Below are 17,399 nucleotides of genomic sequence, written 5' to 3'. Positions count from 1 at the left end.
GAAACATGTTACTTCATAATTCTTCACCTAATGTGAAGCATTTTAGAATATGCCACTTTCTTTATGCAAGTTTATATTGGTTCTGCCATAATATTATAATTAATATTGGTTTCTGTTTTGCACCAAAATGGCTTAGATTTTTATAGTATTATACAAAAAAACCCCACAAACCCCAAAAATGATCTGCTGGAGTCATCCTCAGAATTTTACCTTTACTGAAGTTATCGGGTTCTATCAGTCAGCTTCTGAGGCCTAAACAATGAAAAATTGATCTTCTGAGCCTCACTCACTTGCTCATTTGGATTTATAAGGCCTGAAATGAACATATGGAGAGGGTTTTGGTGAGTGGCTTGGGGTTGTTTCAGTTGGTGGCATGCTTGGTAAATTCAAGAGTTGCCTGTAAGCTAGTATTCCTGGTGGGCTACAGTTAAGGTTGTGATACACATATGAGGTATGATAGTTGCTGTACTGAAGAGATGTGCTTCTCTGCATAGACGGTGTGTAATATTTGATTTTCATACAGCACACCTCACCGAAGCTTAGAAATGTTTATGTACAGAAAAGCCTTAACTGGGAAAACAATAAAATCTTTGTGTAATTAGGCTCTAGGTTACATTGTTGCATAAGTCCAGGGTTTTTTTAATGGATCTACTGCAACTACATGTTAGGGATTTTTATTTTAATTGAGCTGTTTTTAAGCTGTTCTTGTTAGTATTTATATTGTTTCTAGCGTAAAATAGTCTAATTAAATGTTTTATGAATAACAGTGGCTACTTGATTAAGTAATGTAGTCTTCCCAAACTGTGGGTCACGACCCCATATGGGGTCACAACATCAGCAGATGAGATAAATGTGCCCCCTGCGATTTCTGTACCCACAGCAGGGTGCGAGGCTGAAGTTGGGCTGGACCAGCTCCAGGCAGGAACTGCCTTCGTGGCCCAGCAGGTGGGACCCATTGTGGGAGGGAGCTGCTGCATCACCATAGCTGCCAAGGTGAAGTGAGAAAGTGGTGCAGAGTTGTGCTCACGCTGCTGCCTGGTGAGCAGGAGACACCTCAGCTTGGCAGTCATGGTGGCGTGGCATGGTACTCCCTCCTTCTCTCCTGCACTGGGTCCTGGCCACTGGGCCACAGAGCCCCTGGGGGGAGGGCAGCAGGGCAAGGAGCCCCAAGCCTGCAGCAGGCAGCCTGCATCTTCTTCTGATCCCCACGGGCTCCACTCTGGCAGTGCTGCCCCCCCCTTTTGGCAATGCTGCCCATGGTGGTGGGAATGGGAGCCAGGCTCTGCACTCTGCTCTGGCCAGAGGAGCACCAACAGGGTCAGGGGGCCATGGGTGGGGAGAGGAGGACACCTGGGGTTGGGTGGGCTGCAGGCTGGGAGTAAGGGGCCATGCTGAGAAAATGGGATCATAAATGGGGTCACGCTGAGGAAAAGTTTGGGAAGCACTGAGGGTAATGCCCTCAGGTCTGACTTAAATAACTTTTTGTTGTTTTTTGAAATGGTTGCTTCATAAGTCCTACCTGAATCAGAGTAGAGCTGTCTCCTACAAAAGAGCATATCAAGGGGACCTTTTAATCTTGTTCTAGAAATGGAAGATCTGTTCAATCAGAATGTGGACTCTTTTTTTAACTTCTTCCAGCAGTTTCTATAACTCTCCAAAAAATAAAAATATTAAACTATAATCCTTTAGCCATTAATAGTTGCTGTCTTATGTAGACAGCCATAGATATGGGTTTTTTTGATGCTTTTCAACCTTTTGCTGGAAGTGGATTATGACAGCATCATTTTTGGACTGCAAGATTGAAATGTTAAATTTTGTTTTGCCCACCACTCTTCCCTCTACCCAACTGTGTCGGTTAACTTTTGTAGATCAGTCCTGTGTTGATATTTAAATAAGTATTCAGAATTCATGTTGTAAAATGATGAGACTGATACCTTTTTTTCTACTCACAGGCTCGAGTTCTGTATGACTTTGCTGCTGCACCTGGAAACAATGAGCTGACAGTTAATGAAGGGGAGATAGTTGTTATTACAAACCCGGTAAGATGGAGCAAGTGGAAACCAGGCTGCCATGCACTGACCTACTTTTAGAGATTTGAAGAGGGGCTATGTGACATCCAGTAGGAATGTGTTAGTTTGCTTTCCCTTTCTCCCCTAGGGTAATGGCAAATTAATTGAATTTGAGAGGCTCTTTCAGTGATGTTATGGATATAATTCATATTAATGAAAGCAAGATCAGAAGATAATAGGCTGCAACCTTACTACATGGTGACTAGACTTTTGTGTTCTCTAATCAGCTTTGTGCTATTAAGCATTCTGTGGTAGTGGTGTCTCAAAAACATGCTAATGATATTGACATCCTTTTTAACCTGAAGGTATTCTTTTTTTTCTTTTTTTTTGCTGTCAGCTCTGCAATTGACTAATGGTGATTTTTAGATCTAAATGCAGCATGTACATGTTCAAATATTTACTGTGTTAAAAATGCAAAAACAACAGTTTACACGGAAATGTTAAACTTCTGCTTTTTAATTAACCTTGTGCTAGTTAGGGCAATGTACATAAAGCTGAAGAAGATGGAAAGAGAATCTCATTCACCTTGTGAATATTTCCTTAGATGTTCATAACTTTGTCCTTGGTTGCAATTACAGCTTTGTTTTGGAATGATTAGAGATTTGAATGGCTTTAATTCTAATCAGCAGCTCATCAGACTCTTCAAAAATCTTCCTAGCTAGAAAAACATACAAAAATAAATTAATAAAATGCACCTAGCAAGTAGCTGAGTGAATTGATATTTTAATATTGTATTCACTCATCTTGGTCAAAAAAACCTCTTCCTTTTGCTCTTAATCTGTGGTACTTTTGGTTCTCATATGGAAATGTAGTTTCATTTGTATAGGGGTCCCTACAGGCAGATAGGGGCTGTGCTCTAACTCATGGCACTTTATATAAAGCACCATGAGTTAGAGCCCTCTCCCCTTCCCCACACCTCATTTGGCTGGGGCATGCCAGCAGCCTCCAAGAAAACTGCTCAACTGCCCCTTCCCTACCCCCCAGCTCTGGGGCTGTCAGCAGGGGAGGGAGAGAAGGGTGCAGCACATCTGGTGTGGACTGGGCTTTGCTTGGCGAGAGATGGAGGGGGGCAGGGTGAAACAGAACCCCCTCACCTCGTGCCTGACCCCAAGCTACCCTGCTGGGGTATTGGGGGAGCCAGCTGGACCACTTGGGGCAAGGAGTCTGTGTTCCACCCCTCCAAGCCCTCCCTCCAGTTCAGGCCAGGGCAAAACAGCCAGTAGCTGCTGCTGCCATTCTCAGGAGGCCTGGTGGAGTGGGGGGCAGGTTGGAACAGCCCCCTCGTTTTGTGGGCCTGCCCCAGCTCCCAGTACCCCAGCTGGGTTATTGTGGGGGGGGGGGGGGGGGAAGAGGTGAAAGAGCTTCGTTCCACCCCTGTGCCCACTCTCCCTATCTCCAGCCAGGCAAAGCTCAGTCAATAGTTCCTTGCTGCTCTTTTTCCCCCCTCCCCTCCCCTCCCCTGCTGACAGCTGGGTGGGCAGGGCTGGGTTGGTGCTCTACTACAGCACCAGCTCAGCCCTGTCCCTGCAGGAAAAAATTAACCCTCTAGGAAGCCCAAGTTCCCTAAGGCGCACACTGCTTTAGAGCACCTTTATTTAATACCTGATCTGATGAGTCTTAACTTTTTGTATGATCAACTATTTTAAAAGCACTCTGCGGCAGTGCACATCTTATGTCACAGCTGTAGAGCGCTTTCAGAGGCCTGATAATGCAAAAAATGTAGCTTGCATAAGTGCTCTAAGTGCCTATCTTGCTTTTTTGACAAAAGGGGTCTTATGGCTTCCTACCCTGATTGAGTAAAGCATTAAAGCAAGTGTAAGTCCTGTTGGACCTTAAGTATCTAATTAAGAATAGTATGGAACTTAAGTATATACTTAACTTCAAGCACTTAATGGAATCAGCTCCTTGGTAAAGAACAGGGTGTTCATGAGCATCAGTATCACTACAGATAATTGACCACTTGCTTGATAAATATAATCATTACATGAAATTGTGGGCAAGCAACTCAAACTTTTTGCCAAGCTAACTAGTTTTATTAATATGGCCCAAACTGTAGCATGTGCAGGTTCTGGGAACTTTCTGAAAACTGTTTAATTAGTTCACATTGAATTGTCAGTAGTTTTTTAACAAGGGTGTCATGCAATGTTAGCACTGTTAGGTATGTCAATATCTAGATGTTATTTGAAATCTGGGTTAATCTTGTGAATTATAGTTTGTATCAAAAACATTCTGATCTGGTGTGGTTGCTTTTGCATCAGAATAATTGATGTTTTTCTGTTTTAAAAAAGAAGTAAAAAAAAATGAAGCAAACCTTTTTTTTAGAATGGGATGCTGTTAAATTTTCAAGTTAGGGGTCTCGGATCTAAAAAGATTGAAAACCATTGGAATATGTGATTTATGCTTAAGTGTTAGTGAGCACAATTTAAAATCAAACTGCCTTCAAAAATTGTTTAAAGGATTATTGATTAGACTTTTGCTTATATCAGATCCTAGAAGTGTTTGCTGATTTGTCTTTTGACATGCACATTCCAGTTTATCTGAGAACTTTGTTTTAAGGGCAGGGAGAAATTACTGAAAATGAATAAACCTCTGTTTATTCATAAATAAATGAATAAGTATGTTTTGAAGTTCAAAACTTAACAGGTGGTGGTCTGCATACACCAGACTAATTACCCAATGTTAATTATCTCATTACACATCTGGGTATTTGAGACATTTTGTTAAAATTTAGATCAGTTTATTCCAGGTCACTTTATCCTGGTATTTGTCTTAACCAACTTTGGTAAAGGCCTGCAAAGCCTTTAAGTGTTCTGTTATTTAGTGTCTTGTATTAGTGTATCTTCCAGTTAAGAGTAAGTTCTATGTCCCATTGTGTTTAGGCCCTGTACAAACAGATAGTACTTTCTACCTCCAACAGCCTCTGCCCTAAACAAATAGACAAGGAAATAAAAGAAGCATTTTCTTTTTAGCCATAATGTTGTCCTTCTCTTCCTGCAACTAGCTCCATTTGCTGAACATCTTTCCAACTTCAACACAAGAAGGAGAGATTCTACAAATAATATCATTGCCTGTATCCCTAATTCATTCCCTGAGTGCTGCCCATCCAGTGTACTGAATAAGGGGGATTCCTGGAGAAGCACAATATGATCCTATAATTAGACTGTTAAGGTGTATGTGTGAAAGGGAGTTGAATTAAAGTTGAAAAAGCAACTGAGTTTTTCAGCACCTGAAAAAGTTTAATTGATTGTTTTAGGGATTTTTTTTGTTTTGCTCTAGGTTTTTTTTGTATCTAACTTTACAATTTTGAAGACTGTGAAACCTCACAACAGCCCTGTGAGATGGGCATAGTTAATACTCTACTATCCTCCATTTTTAATAAAGAAATTGAGACTCAAAAAAATCCATATTCATTTGTCCAAAGTCACACGGTTGCATCTTGATTCCTATTAGCAAATAGTGACCACGAGACCTTTCTGTCTCAGTTTGTATTAAACCGTGCTATAAAATTCATTTAGCAAAAGCTTTCTTATGTTGCTTTTATTTTTTTTTCCTTCAGGATGTAGGTGGAGGCTGGCTGGAAGCAAAAAATAGCCAAGGAGAGAGAGGACTTGTACCAACAGATTATGTTGAAGTAAGTTAAAACTAAATAACAATACATAAACCCTATTAATACGGAACTTTCTCCATGCTTTGATTCATTAATATTGGACCTTTTTTAAATCTAACTTTCTAGACTGGAGGCCTGATTTAAAGATGGCAGCACTTCAGTTCCACTAAAATAAATGCTGATAGTTAAAACGAGGCTTTTACTTCTGAGCAGCATTCTGGCACTGCCCCCATCTTGGGGTCCTTAGGTTAGGTATTCTCTTTCTGTTGTAAATCCTCTGTCTAGCATCCCCCTCCTGGGAGCTGAAACCCATATTCCAACTCGTTCCAAAGAATTGCTGCTGACTTCTCAGACCTTGTGCTACTGCCTTCCATAGCTTAAACACATTCTGCACCCCAGAATCGCACCAAATATGAGCCTTTGTGTTTACAGTTCTCGAACCCCATGTTGCCTTGAAGTCCAGAAGCACATAGATATAGATGTACTTTTTTTTTTTTGCATAGTGTCTGAACACCTCATTCTCTTGTTTAAAAGAAAATATAAAATACAGACCACCTGGTAAACTCCAAAGTTTGGAATGCTGTGCTCTGTCCTTTGGGTCTTTGGGCAAACTCAAGACTTGTATACTCGGACCTTGATCAGTTTAGTAGCTAAGATGGGCTCTTCCTGCTGCAAAAGCCTGTACATCTCTCTGCCTCCCTGCCCAAATACCCCTTCCCACTGTGTGGGTCTTTTGCCTGCTGTGAATCTTCCTGTCTTCTTTTGTCACCTGGGTTCAAGAACTTTTTAATCTCCAGACGCTGGTCTGAGTTTCGCAAACTGTCCCAAGTGGCTTACCCTGAAAACATGGTGGTTGAATTCTAACTTGTTCCTGGTGAGGCAGGAAATATGACCTAGCCCTGGCAGCCCATGATGAGTTACTGCCTGATATACCGGTATTCGGCGATGCATCAGTTTTCATACTATCAACCAAATTTTGCAAATTATACAGCTAAGTGCTCTAGATTCATTTCATGTCACATGGAGATCCTCTCCAAAGCCATTCAAAACAATGGACCATACTTCTCATCAGTATCTGAATTTGATGCATCATTGAATTTGGGAAGTGTATACAATACCCTGAATGTGTTGGCTTGACTCTTTTTTGGTGTGTTCTTTTTAAAGATCGGATTGTATCAGTGCATTTAAAATCCTTCAAGTCTATTAGAACAAATAAGGTGATTGCATGTAATTTAACTCGTGTAAGAGGGACAAATACCTTAAAACAGGTTTCTCTATTTTCAGATTCTTCTTGAAAGTGCAAAAGATGGATTTACTTGTGGCAATTCAACAGCTGACCAAGCCTTTTTTGATTCCCTTTCCTCAAACACAGCTCAAGTCAATTCCGCTGATAAAAGCAATAACCAGGTAGCCTTCAGTTTCCTCTTGGTATGGTAGGCATGGCATTAAGCAACATTTTGTTTAATATTAAATAATCAGCTTATTTGTTCAGCTTGCATAATTCAGAATGGCTTCCGCAGGAAAAATGAGCGTTGTGCTGAACGTTTTAGAAATGAAAAAATATGCAATTTTGTTTTCTTGAATAAAGTAGAACCATATAGTCCTTTATTTAATATAATAAAAACCCCTCTGCTGCCTTTTCCTTCCTCAATCTTGTGTAAATCTAGTAACGGTATATAAGCAACATCAGTTGCTTGTAGAATTAGTATTAAAATCTGATATTCTGACTCATGTGAAAGAAATCTACCTTCTTTCTGACTTTTTTGTGAAGTGTCATGCAAGTTGACACTCACAGAAACAAAAATAAATTAACAACAAATAAACTTGTCAATTGCTTTGTTGACATGAAAGGAGGTGCTGGTGACAGGGATCGGTCCTCTTAGCAGTTCGAGTGGAGGAGGGGCTGATCTTACCAGTTTAGAATTGCTCTGTGCTTTGCTGGTGGAGTATACCTCCTTTATGATTTGATTGGTCTTTAGCTGGTACATTTAGGTTTCTGGCTAACAAGCGTGTAGTGAATCTTGTAGTAGTAGTAGATCTTAACTCTAATACTGAAAAAAAACAAACCCAAAGTCTAGAAGATAACAAGCTAATACTGTTTGTAGAGAGAACCTTTCACATGTCCAAATCCTAGAAACAGTTCCAGTCTTTAAAGTCCAGAGGTCAACAGCAGGGTAAAATTGCTATATCCAGCGAAGCTGTGCAAAGGTCCTACATATTGCAAAGCAAATACTTTGCTTATCTAAATAGACAGCGAGGAGCATAATTCATGAGAAGCTTCAAAGAGGGGTTTTTGCTTTGTTTTAATTTCTGTTAAAGGACTTTAACATGGAATGACATCTCTTAGAAAAGTGTACCTAGAGATTTAACTGAGAATTAATCTGATGGCTCTTGGTTTTTGACATGGATCTTTTTTTTTTTTTTTTTTTTTAAGCATCCTTGCATATCCAGCAGGATCTCTCCAAGGCTAACATGGGAAAATTATTACCTGCCTACAAATACAGTGGTCTAATGGCACTGTCTTAATGAGTATCACTCCATTAGTCAGCAGCAGTGACAGATCACTGATGGAAGTATTGAATATCATCGAGTCTAGTGCTAATCTTTGCAGAACTGCACAAAAAGTCCCTCCTTAGCCATTTTGTTTTTCCCTATTGACAACTGACTTTTGAGGTTTTAATCAGTTCTTTAATCCATTTAACATTTGTTTTTATTGATTATTCTGTAGTGCTATTTTTAATTGCAATACCACGTGGTGTTAAGTCAAATGGCTTGTGGAAGTCATTGCTGTTAACTTAATTAAATGATTAAATCAGGTTTTATTTAAAGACCTGTCTTCCAGAAAACACACTGACTGGTGTTAATTATTTTTGTTTTTCAGTTGTTTGTTGATGGATTCTTGTATCGACTTTTGCATCACTTTGCTTGGGACTGTTTTCTGGCTTTTAGACTTCTTAGTGCTAATGACTGCCCAGACAACCATTATGGCAACATGCAATTGCCTTAGCAGCACAGATGACTACACACTCTGCTTTTCTGCTCAGCTCTATTATTGTCTTTCTAATTCAATATGTAGGTAGTTTCAAAGTCCTCCAGGGGATTGGCCCAAAGTACTGATGAGGGAATTCTCTTGCCATAATAGCCTGTCCTACCAAAGCTTATTTTATTTTACTAGAATAATTGCATCCTGTTTTTAAAATTGTAGGAGTCTTGGGGCGGGTGGGAGTTGGGGGTGAGGAGCAGGGATTCTGAAGAACGAAGTGTCTCTGTTTAACTTTTAATCCTGTTTAATCAAAATAGGACTGCTTGTATTAACTTAATATAGGCCGTTTACCCAATGATGCACTGAACTGGGAAATAACTGACAATTGCTCCTTTGACTTAATGTCTTGCTACTCAAAAGAATATATCTAGTTATATAGATATAGATGCACAGATGCTACATTTAGAAGATTGCTTGTTAGTAGAGCCAGAATATTTGGTACATTTATCCAGGACACGCAATAATTTGTCTTGACTTTGAAAGCACTGCAATATTAGTAAAATGAACATGAAACTTTAAAAAAAAAAAAAAAAAAAAAAAAAAAAGCTTAGTGAATGATCAGAATACCATTAAGTTGTTGAATTGTGAACAGTTTGATAAATTTGATTTGGTAGATCTGAATAGAGAATACCATTCATGCATAAGTGGAATAATTTGGCTATATCCATGGAGTGCTGTAGGAAACGTAGTGAATTGAAGATGGTGATATTAGCAACAGTTGGAGATCACTGTAGGGTCTTAAATGTAGCTTTGTAAAAGTTGAAATGCAATGGTGCATTGCTAAAGCAAAAAACCCCAAGATTTTTAAATTATGGCATTTTGGGCAATCTTCTGTGTGGTTTTTTTTTTTGGTTTTTTTTTTGTAATGGCTGTTTTTACAAGACTGTTGCTAAGTGGGCATGATACTTTATTATTACAACTGTATTCAAGAAAACAGAAAAGTCACTTATAGTAACACGGTTCCATGTAAGATACAGGTAGCATGAAGTCAAAGGAACACTGATTAAATTCATGATTGTCAACTGTCCTCCCAGATAGGAGGAAAGTTGTTTTGTTGGTGCGGTGCACAGTCTTCCAGTCTTTTGAAAATAAAAATTAAGTCTCCTCTTCTAGTTCACTTGACAGGTGGGGGGAAGCCTTTGTTTTCCCTGTTTCTTTCTGCATGGGCTCTGTGCCCTTTCTGTCATAAGAAAGGATCAGTAACTTGGCCACTACTATACTTGATGTCTGGCCTTTTCACATCGTGTGAAAATGAATGCCTCAGCTAGTCTGAACCTCTTCTGAAAGAATGAGGAGTGCTTAAGGACAATCTGGTGCTTTCTTCCCTTTCTGCATCCCTGGGAGTCCTTGACTCTTCAAATGTAATCTTGGTTCCTGCAATAAACTTGGTTGTGTCCACCTGAAGTGCTAACAACTCTTCAGGAAAGGAACATTTTGGCTTTCAGGGGGGCAAAGCTCCAGTACTGAGGGTAAATTGATTTATATGTGACTTTGAAAAAAGAAAGAGAGAGAGAAAGTGAGTTGCTAGCCTTCCTAACTTTAAAAAAAATGAAAGTGTGCCTTGGCAGTGCAGTCAGGTCACAAATGCTGGAAGGAAAACAAAGTGTGTAATTTGTTTTAAATCTTGAGTTTTAAGGCCCGTTTTTACTAATTTTGTGTTTCTGGGATTTGTAATAGAACAGTGCTCAGAGAGGCAATAGTGCTTTCAGGTAGGGACTACTCAACACCGCCTGGTCACTTTTTAGATAAGTAGGCAAGCGGATTTGTTAAGCTTTTCATCCAGTGATTTGCTTTGAGATATTGAAAAGTGCCTCTGGGTGACTTTGTTATGAGGACTTGGTGTTTGAACAATGCATGATCAAACTATGGCTTTGCCATGACTTGGTGGTGGTATTGAAGTTAATGTCACCACACTCAATAGTAGGGAAGCATGAGGACCAGAAAGCCAGCAACAAGGTAGAATAGTCGATGTCAATAGGCCCGTGGGTACCTGAAGGAGGGCCATAAGGGCATTCATAGATGATGTGGTCAACCATCTGCGCTTGAGCACCGCAGCTGCCCCAAGAGTGCACGCCATGACTTGGTGATAACACTATATACCAATGACCTTACTAAAGAGAGAACTTCTGCCTAGGACTCAGGCCAGTCTCCCACCTTTTTCCTTCTCCAGTCCCTCCAGCTTTCCAGCAATAGAGATGTTGGGCAGGGCTCCCAGCTACCCTGCTGCTTTAAAGGGACTTTGTCAGTTCAAATGACAGTGTCTGAAATGGTTACACCTCCTGCCAATAAAACCAAAAACCTAAAATTGTAACTGAAACTCACTAGAGAAAATGACACCTCATGTGTGCTGAACAGCACTTTTTTTTTTTTTTTTTTTTTGTAGTGTCCATTCCATTCTTCTCTACAGCAGTCAGGGTTTTTTTCTCGTTTGTGTGGCTTTTTTTCTCTGCAAAAAAGAAACACATACTTTAAATAGGAAAATGTGATTGTGAAAGCACACAGATACGCAGGTGGCTTGTGGGCAGAATATCTGAAACTTCTTCTAACTTGTTTTCCTTTAACTGACTAGATTTCAAGTTGATGATACACAGGGTTACCATATTTCTAGTTTCAAAAAAGAGGACCTCTCAGGTGGGGGGTAATATGATTGAGGAGGCAGTGATATGCCCATGCCTTGCCCCTCACTCCTGACCTGCAGTCCCCTGGCATTGCCTGTTCCTGTGCTCCTGATCCACAGCCCTCCAGCCTTCCTGGTGCCCCTCACTGTGACTGCTGTGGCTCCTACCCTCCACCCCAGCCCTGCTGGTGCTCCTTGCTTCCAACCTGCTGCCCTGCCCCTGTGAGCACTGGCAGCAGCCAGCACCACATACTTCCCTGTTGGCCCTCCTCTGGCCCTTCACCTGCTGGAGGAGCAGGAGCCTCCCCCACCCTGCTGTAGCCCAGTGCCAGGGAAAACTTTGATGCTAAGCAGAGCAAAAGCCCAAATCCTGGAAATTTGTTGACATTTAAAAAAACCTGCCTGGATGGAGATGGGAGGACCCAACAAGAGGACATGTATGGGAAAACCCGGACGTATGGTAGCCCTATGGTAATACTTGCATTGCCCAGAGTGTGGGGTGCTGCATGGCACTTCAGTGCATGCCTGCCCAGCACTTCCTCCTGCTTCTGACAGGGGGGAGACACCAAGTCAAACTGCTCTGGAATTTTCCCCGCTCTGCCCACCTAAAAAGCAGGCAATCTCACTGTTACTCAGACCATTAAAAACCTTGGATGCAGACAGATTTTGGGGGGCGGGGGGGAGGGAGTGCAGGGAGCACTTAACTAGATGCAGCAGCACATTACTTTGAGCCAGCTCTGCAGTGTCTGTATTGATTGGGTGCTTCAGCGGAGTTTTTATCTAATAGCTGATTCAATCAGCTATTAGATAAAAGTACCAACAAAGCCCCACTAAAGCGCCTATTCTATATAGACGTTGGGAAAGCCGAATCCAGCTGCAATGTCTCTTCTGGTCATGCACTGGGCTTGATGCAGGACTTTTTGAAGTAAAACGCTGCTTTGCTTCTCTCCTCCTCCCCCCCCCCCTCAAAATCTGCAAGCAACCCTTGAGTGCTAATTGTCTGGAAAAAACTTCTTAACTGCAAAAATCTTCACTAATTTCCATGCACAGTCCTTTGTGTTTGAAATGCCTTTGTGATGAGATAAAAAGGGTCATTAGGGGCATGTTAAACCAGACATATGTTTGAAAAATAGGAGAGATTAACAGGGGTGGGCAATTATTTTGGGCTGAAGGCGGCTTACTGAGTTTTGGCAAGCCATCAAGGGCTGCGTGACAGGCAGCCAGGGGCAGATAAATATTAATTTTCTAAAATTTTTAGGGGCCCTGCGGGCTGGATAGAATGGCCTGGCAGGCTGCATCCAGCCCACAGGCTGCATTTTGCCCACCCCTGGATTAGGAGCTTCCTACCTGTCCTGTTTTCCCATCTCTAATGAAACAAAAACAGTAGAATTTTCTTTGTGTTCTTTCTTCAGTTTTGACTGTTGGGTCACTTCCAATGGATTCCTGTTATCCAACTACTGTATTTTATGTAAGATTAGGGTTTTTTTATCTTTTTTTTCCCCTATGCAACTAAATTAATACTGTTTCATTTATTAGCAAGAAACTGTTACCTGATCTAGGTGCAGTTACGTCTAGCTGTTAATAGTATTTTAAAATGTGGTCTTTTTGCGCAAGCTTCAGCCTGTGTGATCTATCCAAATAGTGATGCATCAGTACAACCTTCCTATTTTTTTTACCCCTCAAGAAATATTGCCTGCTTTTGGCAGAATCCTGTTAATGCGGTCAAGAGTTCTGGAATACATGCTAGGAATATATCTTTCATCCTTGTAGTCTATGGAGCTCCTTTGGTCAGCAGTAGTACTACTATAGTCAAAAGTCTGTAGGCAATTCTTTTGTATGCATTCCTGTTTCAGACATTGGTGTTTTGGGCAGCGGCAATTCATTTAAATGGCAAATAGGTATCTGAAATAGTTTTGCATCTAGCTACATTTAGGAGGAAAATGTGAATTTGAAATCTTCATGGCTTTTTATAAGTAATTGGGTTCCCCTTGGGTTTGCATTGGTATTTTGAAAAAGAATCAAAGTTTTGAAATTATTACTGTGCATAAAATTACATTCTGAAGAAACAAATATAGCCTCCATAGCAAGATACTCATTTGCTGTGCAAGTTAAGCCGTATTGCCTGTTAAGAACAAGCTTATCTTCAAAAACAGTACATGAATCTCTTAATTTTTTGTGTATGACTTGAACCATAGCATGATGTGTAGCTACTACAGTTTTGCTTGTAATGAGGAACTAGTAAACTCCTGGTTCCTATGGTGCTGAGAGTTGAGACTAATGCTACCTTGCCTTGTTTCCTGCTGTAAAATGAATACATCACTAACTGGGCTTAGGAAAGTTGCGTGACTGGAAGTGGTCTACAGCTATAAACATTCAAATCTATGATGGTAATGAGTATTTTTTAGAATCTGTTGATTAGTTTGCTTCCATTTTTGTGCGTCATTCTCATCAGTGGTATAGTTTCATTTCTATAGGAAAGTGACTGAGACATTAGTTCCTGAAAAAAATATGTATTCTGCAAGTTCAGCTTTCTGTGAACTGTGAAGTGTTTTATTTCCACTCTTCCATGCCATTACAAAGTATCTAGGGTTCACAGATAAAGCCCTGTCAAAGCCATAGGTATTTATGGAAGTAAATTGTGAAATAAAAAAACCATGCTCTTCCAATCTGAGCAATACATCAAGTAATTTTTCAAGTTCTTAAAACAAACAAACAAACAAAAACAAACCCCAAAACCCCCCCCAAAACCAAACCCTTTTGAACTGAATTTAAATAGTATTGTCTGATGTTTATAACTGGGGGGGGGGGGGGGTGGAGAGAAAATATGTAGGAAAAAATATCCCCCAACTTATTATGCTTGGAGTAGCATTTTGTCACAAATCCAACCTGACTTGATGACAGACCTCCAGAGAAGAATGCAGAGGAAGGCAAGTTTAAGGAAAGGTTTAGTACAGTATCTTTTAAAGTTTTGCTTGTAGGTGTAAGCAGATAATTAATTTGCTTTGGAAGAATAACTGTTAATTTAGTTTAATTTGAAATATGCATAGAGAGTGTGCATTATTTCTTCTTGGGAGAAGGTTGGGACAGGTGGAGCCCAGATTAGTCCATATAATGAAGAGAGGGATTTCATCAACTTTTGACCTCTCTTTGGGTGATGATAACAGAAGTCTTGCAGCTCCTGGATCCCTGCATATGTTTAACAGAGTGACCTGCTGAGCTGCAGGGATCTTCTACCTGCTTTTCACAGCAATTGGCTTTCTAAACTAAATATGCCTTTTCTTTTCTTGCATTGTAACAAGAATGCTGTGTAGAATATTATGTAGTTCCTTTTAGATACTAATAGGGTTTCATATGAAGAAAGGTCCAATGTTTAAACATACTCCAGAGAACTGCATTGGTAATGTTTTGTATCCTAACCTAAACACAGAGGGGCAAATCTTGAGTTGTGGGAAGCCAGTGGAGCCCTGGCAACTTTAAATTTATACCAACTGAGGTGTATGTGGTCTCCAAAAACTTGCTTCCCCAACCTTCTACCCCCTCCAAGTTCTAGAAGCAAAGTCTTTTTAGGTAAGGGTCGTGTTGAGAAGGGAGGAATGTACCACATGTAGGTTTCTACAAAGTCTTTTAAGATCCATAGATTGTCTAGGCAGTGGGTGGCAGGCAAGGTTCTTTGGGTAGATGTGATATCTTTTATTAGACGAGTAGTTGGAAAAAAGTTCTTTGCACGCTTTCCAGCACAAACACCCTTCTTCAGGCATAGGGATTCTCTGCTGTTCTGAGACTCCAAGAAGCTTAGTGGGACAGGATGTTGGTGAGAATGTAAATAGGTAGAAATCAGGAAAAGAAAAGGGAGGGGGTAAAATAGCCAAAGACAGTAAGGGAGACTCTACTGTAGTAGTTTTCCAAGGTAGAAGATAGGCTATCTGTGGAACAAGTAAATAGCTGGAAATGGGGAAGACAAAGGGGGGAGGGGGAGGCTGGGGGGGGAACAAAAGTGTAAGAGGTCAGGTCTGGAAGGTACCTACCTGGTGAATGAGATGTTAGGCAGGTGTGTCATAAATCCAGTGTTTATATTGGGTCCATGATTTTTTGTATCTAGATTTATGAAGTGAGGTGAGATTTTTTGTATCCAGATTTATGAAGGCTCGTCTATGAAGGTGTTTTCGAAGTTCCCTTTGAGGATTAGATCTGAGAGATTGGAGGGGGAGCAATTGTCCTGTGAGAAGTGTGCCCCCACAGGTAGTTGGGTATTCTTGTCTTTTGATAGATTTTTTGCTGTGCTGTTCATTCCTTTTCTACCCTTTGTCTTCCTAAGTTCCACCTATTTACTTTTTCACAGACATTCTCTTTTCTACCTTTGAAGACCTCCCTTACTTATCTTTGGTTTTTTTCCCCTCCTTGTTTCTCCCCTCCCCACTTCTCTACCCTTTTGTTTTCCTAATTTCCACCTATTTGTTTTCCTACTGACCTCCTGTCACATTTAGCTTCTTCCATTCTTTGGAGTCTCAGAACAGCAGAGACTCCCTATGCTTGAAGAAGAGTGATTGCGCCAAAAAACTTGTGAAGAACTTTTTTCCAGCTACTCAGTTGGTCTAATAAAAGATATGACATCTACCCAAAGAACTTTGCCTGCCTATGTCCTTAGACTGGCAAAGCTACAAACAAAAACCTAGGCAATAAATGAAAACCTAACATAAATTTGGAGCCAGTGGAGCACCAGCACCTTCCCACAATGCAAGATTTGCCTTCAAGTTAAAACACAAAACAATACCAGTGCAGTTCTCTGAAATACAGTTTGATAAATGAATGCAAACAATGAGAGAGGCTTTTGGAGTTAGTGTAGCTGCTGAAACATGCCAAGTTATATGGTGTTTAAGAGGTTTTGTAACCTTTTAAATGGCAGGCTTCTAGATATGTCAGAAAAGGCTGAAATTGGTCTGAAATTGCAGTAAAGCAGACTTTTTAGGTTGGATATTAAGAAGAGCTTGCTCACTCTGAGAGTGTTGAAACCGATTACGCAGAGGTTGTGGAACCTCCATCCTTGGAAGCTTTTAAGATCAGGTTAAATACTTGGCTGAGATTCAGATGGATCCTTAGGCAGGAAGTTAGTGTAGATGAGCTCCTGGATGACCCTGTGACCTGGATCTGGCCTGCAGGGCGTGGGTCAAGCATCCCACACTAATTTACTCACTTCATAGCCTCCCTAACATCTGATGACATCACAGCAGAAACGAATTTATGGAATTTACTAATCCTTGCTTTCTTAACTTTATATTAATGTGAATATATGTGATTTATACACTTGTGTAATAAAACAGTAGCTTTGGAGGTGTATAACACCTTTGTGTGTGCATATTATTCTGTAATGCAGCATTATAGTTTAAAATTGTAATTGCTCCATAAGTAGGAAAATACCAACAAAAAGAAGGATTGCACAACTAACTAAATAGTTGTGGGAGAATGATGCAGCTAGAATTTCTGGAAGTACTAAACTGAATCACTCATTTTTCTAAATAAATATACAAAGGGTGCTTTTTCCACTCTTCATGCCATCTCACTTGCTCATGATTGGATGTATAAACTCTGAGAGCAGTTAGTTACCCACAGTGCTTTGTTTTTGGAGTTCTCGAGCACAGAGTAAGAAGACTGGAGACTCCTTTTGGGTATACTTCAGTCTGCCCTCTCAGGTTGGGAAGGCCCACGTGGTCAGAGTCTGAGTAATTTAATGGGGAAATTTTAAATGGTGGGTATGAGGTCAGGAAGGATCCAAGAGATCTGGAGTGGGAGTGCTTCTTCATGGCAGCCATTGCTCCTCAAACTCAACCAAAGAGCTGAGCTGGTGATTGCAAGTCGAGGAACTTTTCTGGAGGTGACTCTTTGTGGAGAAACACAGATAAGTCTGGATTCTTTAGGTCTTCAATAGCACTTATACTTTGGCCTGCTGCATTTATCATGGGTATCTTCAAATTCCCTCTACAAGGGATTGTAGAACTCTGCAACATTTTTCCTACCTTTGGACATAAGCAGCTACCTTCAGAGTCCAGATATGGCACCCTAGTTATT

The 17,399-nt window shown here is 40.5% G+C and overlaps 1 protein-coding gene across 7 annotated transcripts in view; it reads left to right on the top strand.

Moving 5' to 3' along the window:
• Nucleotides 1–311: 311 nt before the first annotated feature.
• Nucleotides 312–17,399, top strand: part of SNX9 (sorting nexin 9) — a 67,870-nt gene continuing 50,782 nt past the window's right edge. For 6 of the 7 annotated variants that reach the window (XM_025202656.1, XM_025202655.1, XM_025202654.1 and 3 more), the window contains exons 1-4: nt 312–341; nt 1,953–2,039; nt 5,626–5,700; nt 6,961–7,083. In XM_025202656.1, coding sequence (XP_025058441.1) covers nt 327–341; nt 1,953–2,039; nt 5,626–5,700; nt 6,961–7,083 — 300 coding nt within the window. In that variant the 5' untranslated portion in view covers nt 312–326. Of the gene's footprint in view, nt 342–1,952; nt 2,040–5,625; nt 5,701–6,960; nt 7,084–8,613; nt 8,749–17,399 lie in introns of those variants that run through there. The other variant, XM_025202657.1, reaches the window with a different exon arrangement.

Source organism: Alligator sinensis, unplaced genomic scaffold (genome assembly GCF_000455745.1).
Source record: "Alligator sinensis unplaced genomic scaffold, ASM45574v1 scaffold331_1, whole genome shotgun sequence".
Lineage (NCBI taxonomy): Eukaryota > Metazoa > Chordata > Crocodylia > Alligatoridae > Alligator > Alligator sinensis.
The sequence above is the reverse complement of the archived record's forward strand: the minus strand, read 5'-3'. Positions and strand labels throughout refer to the sequence as shown.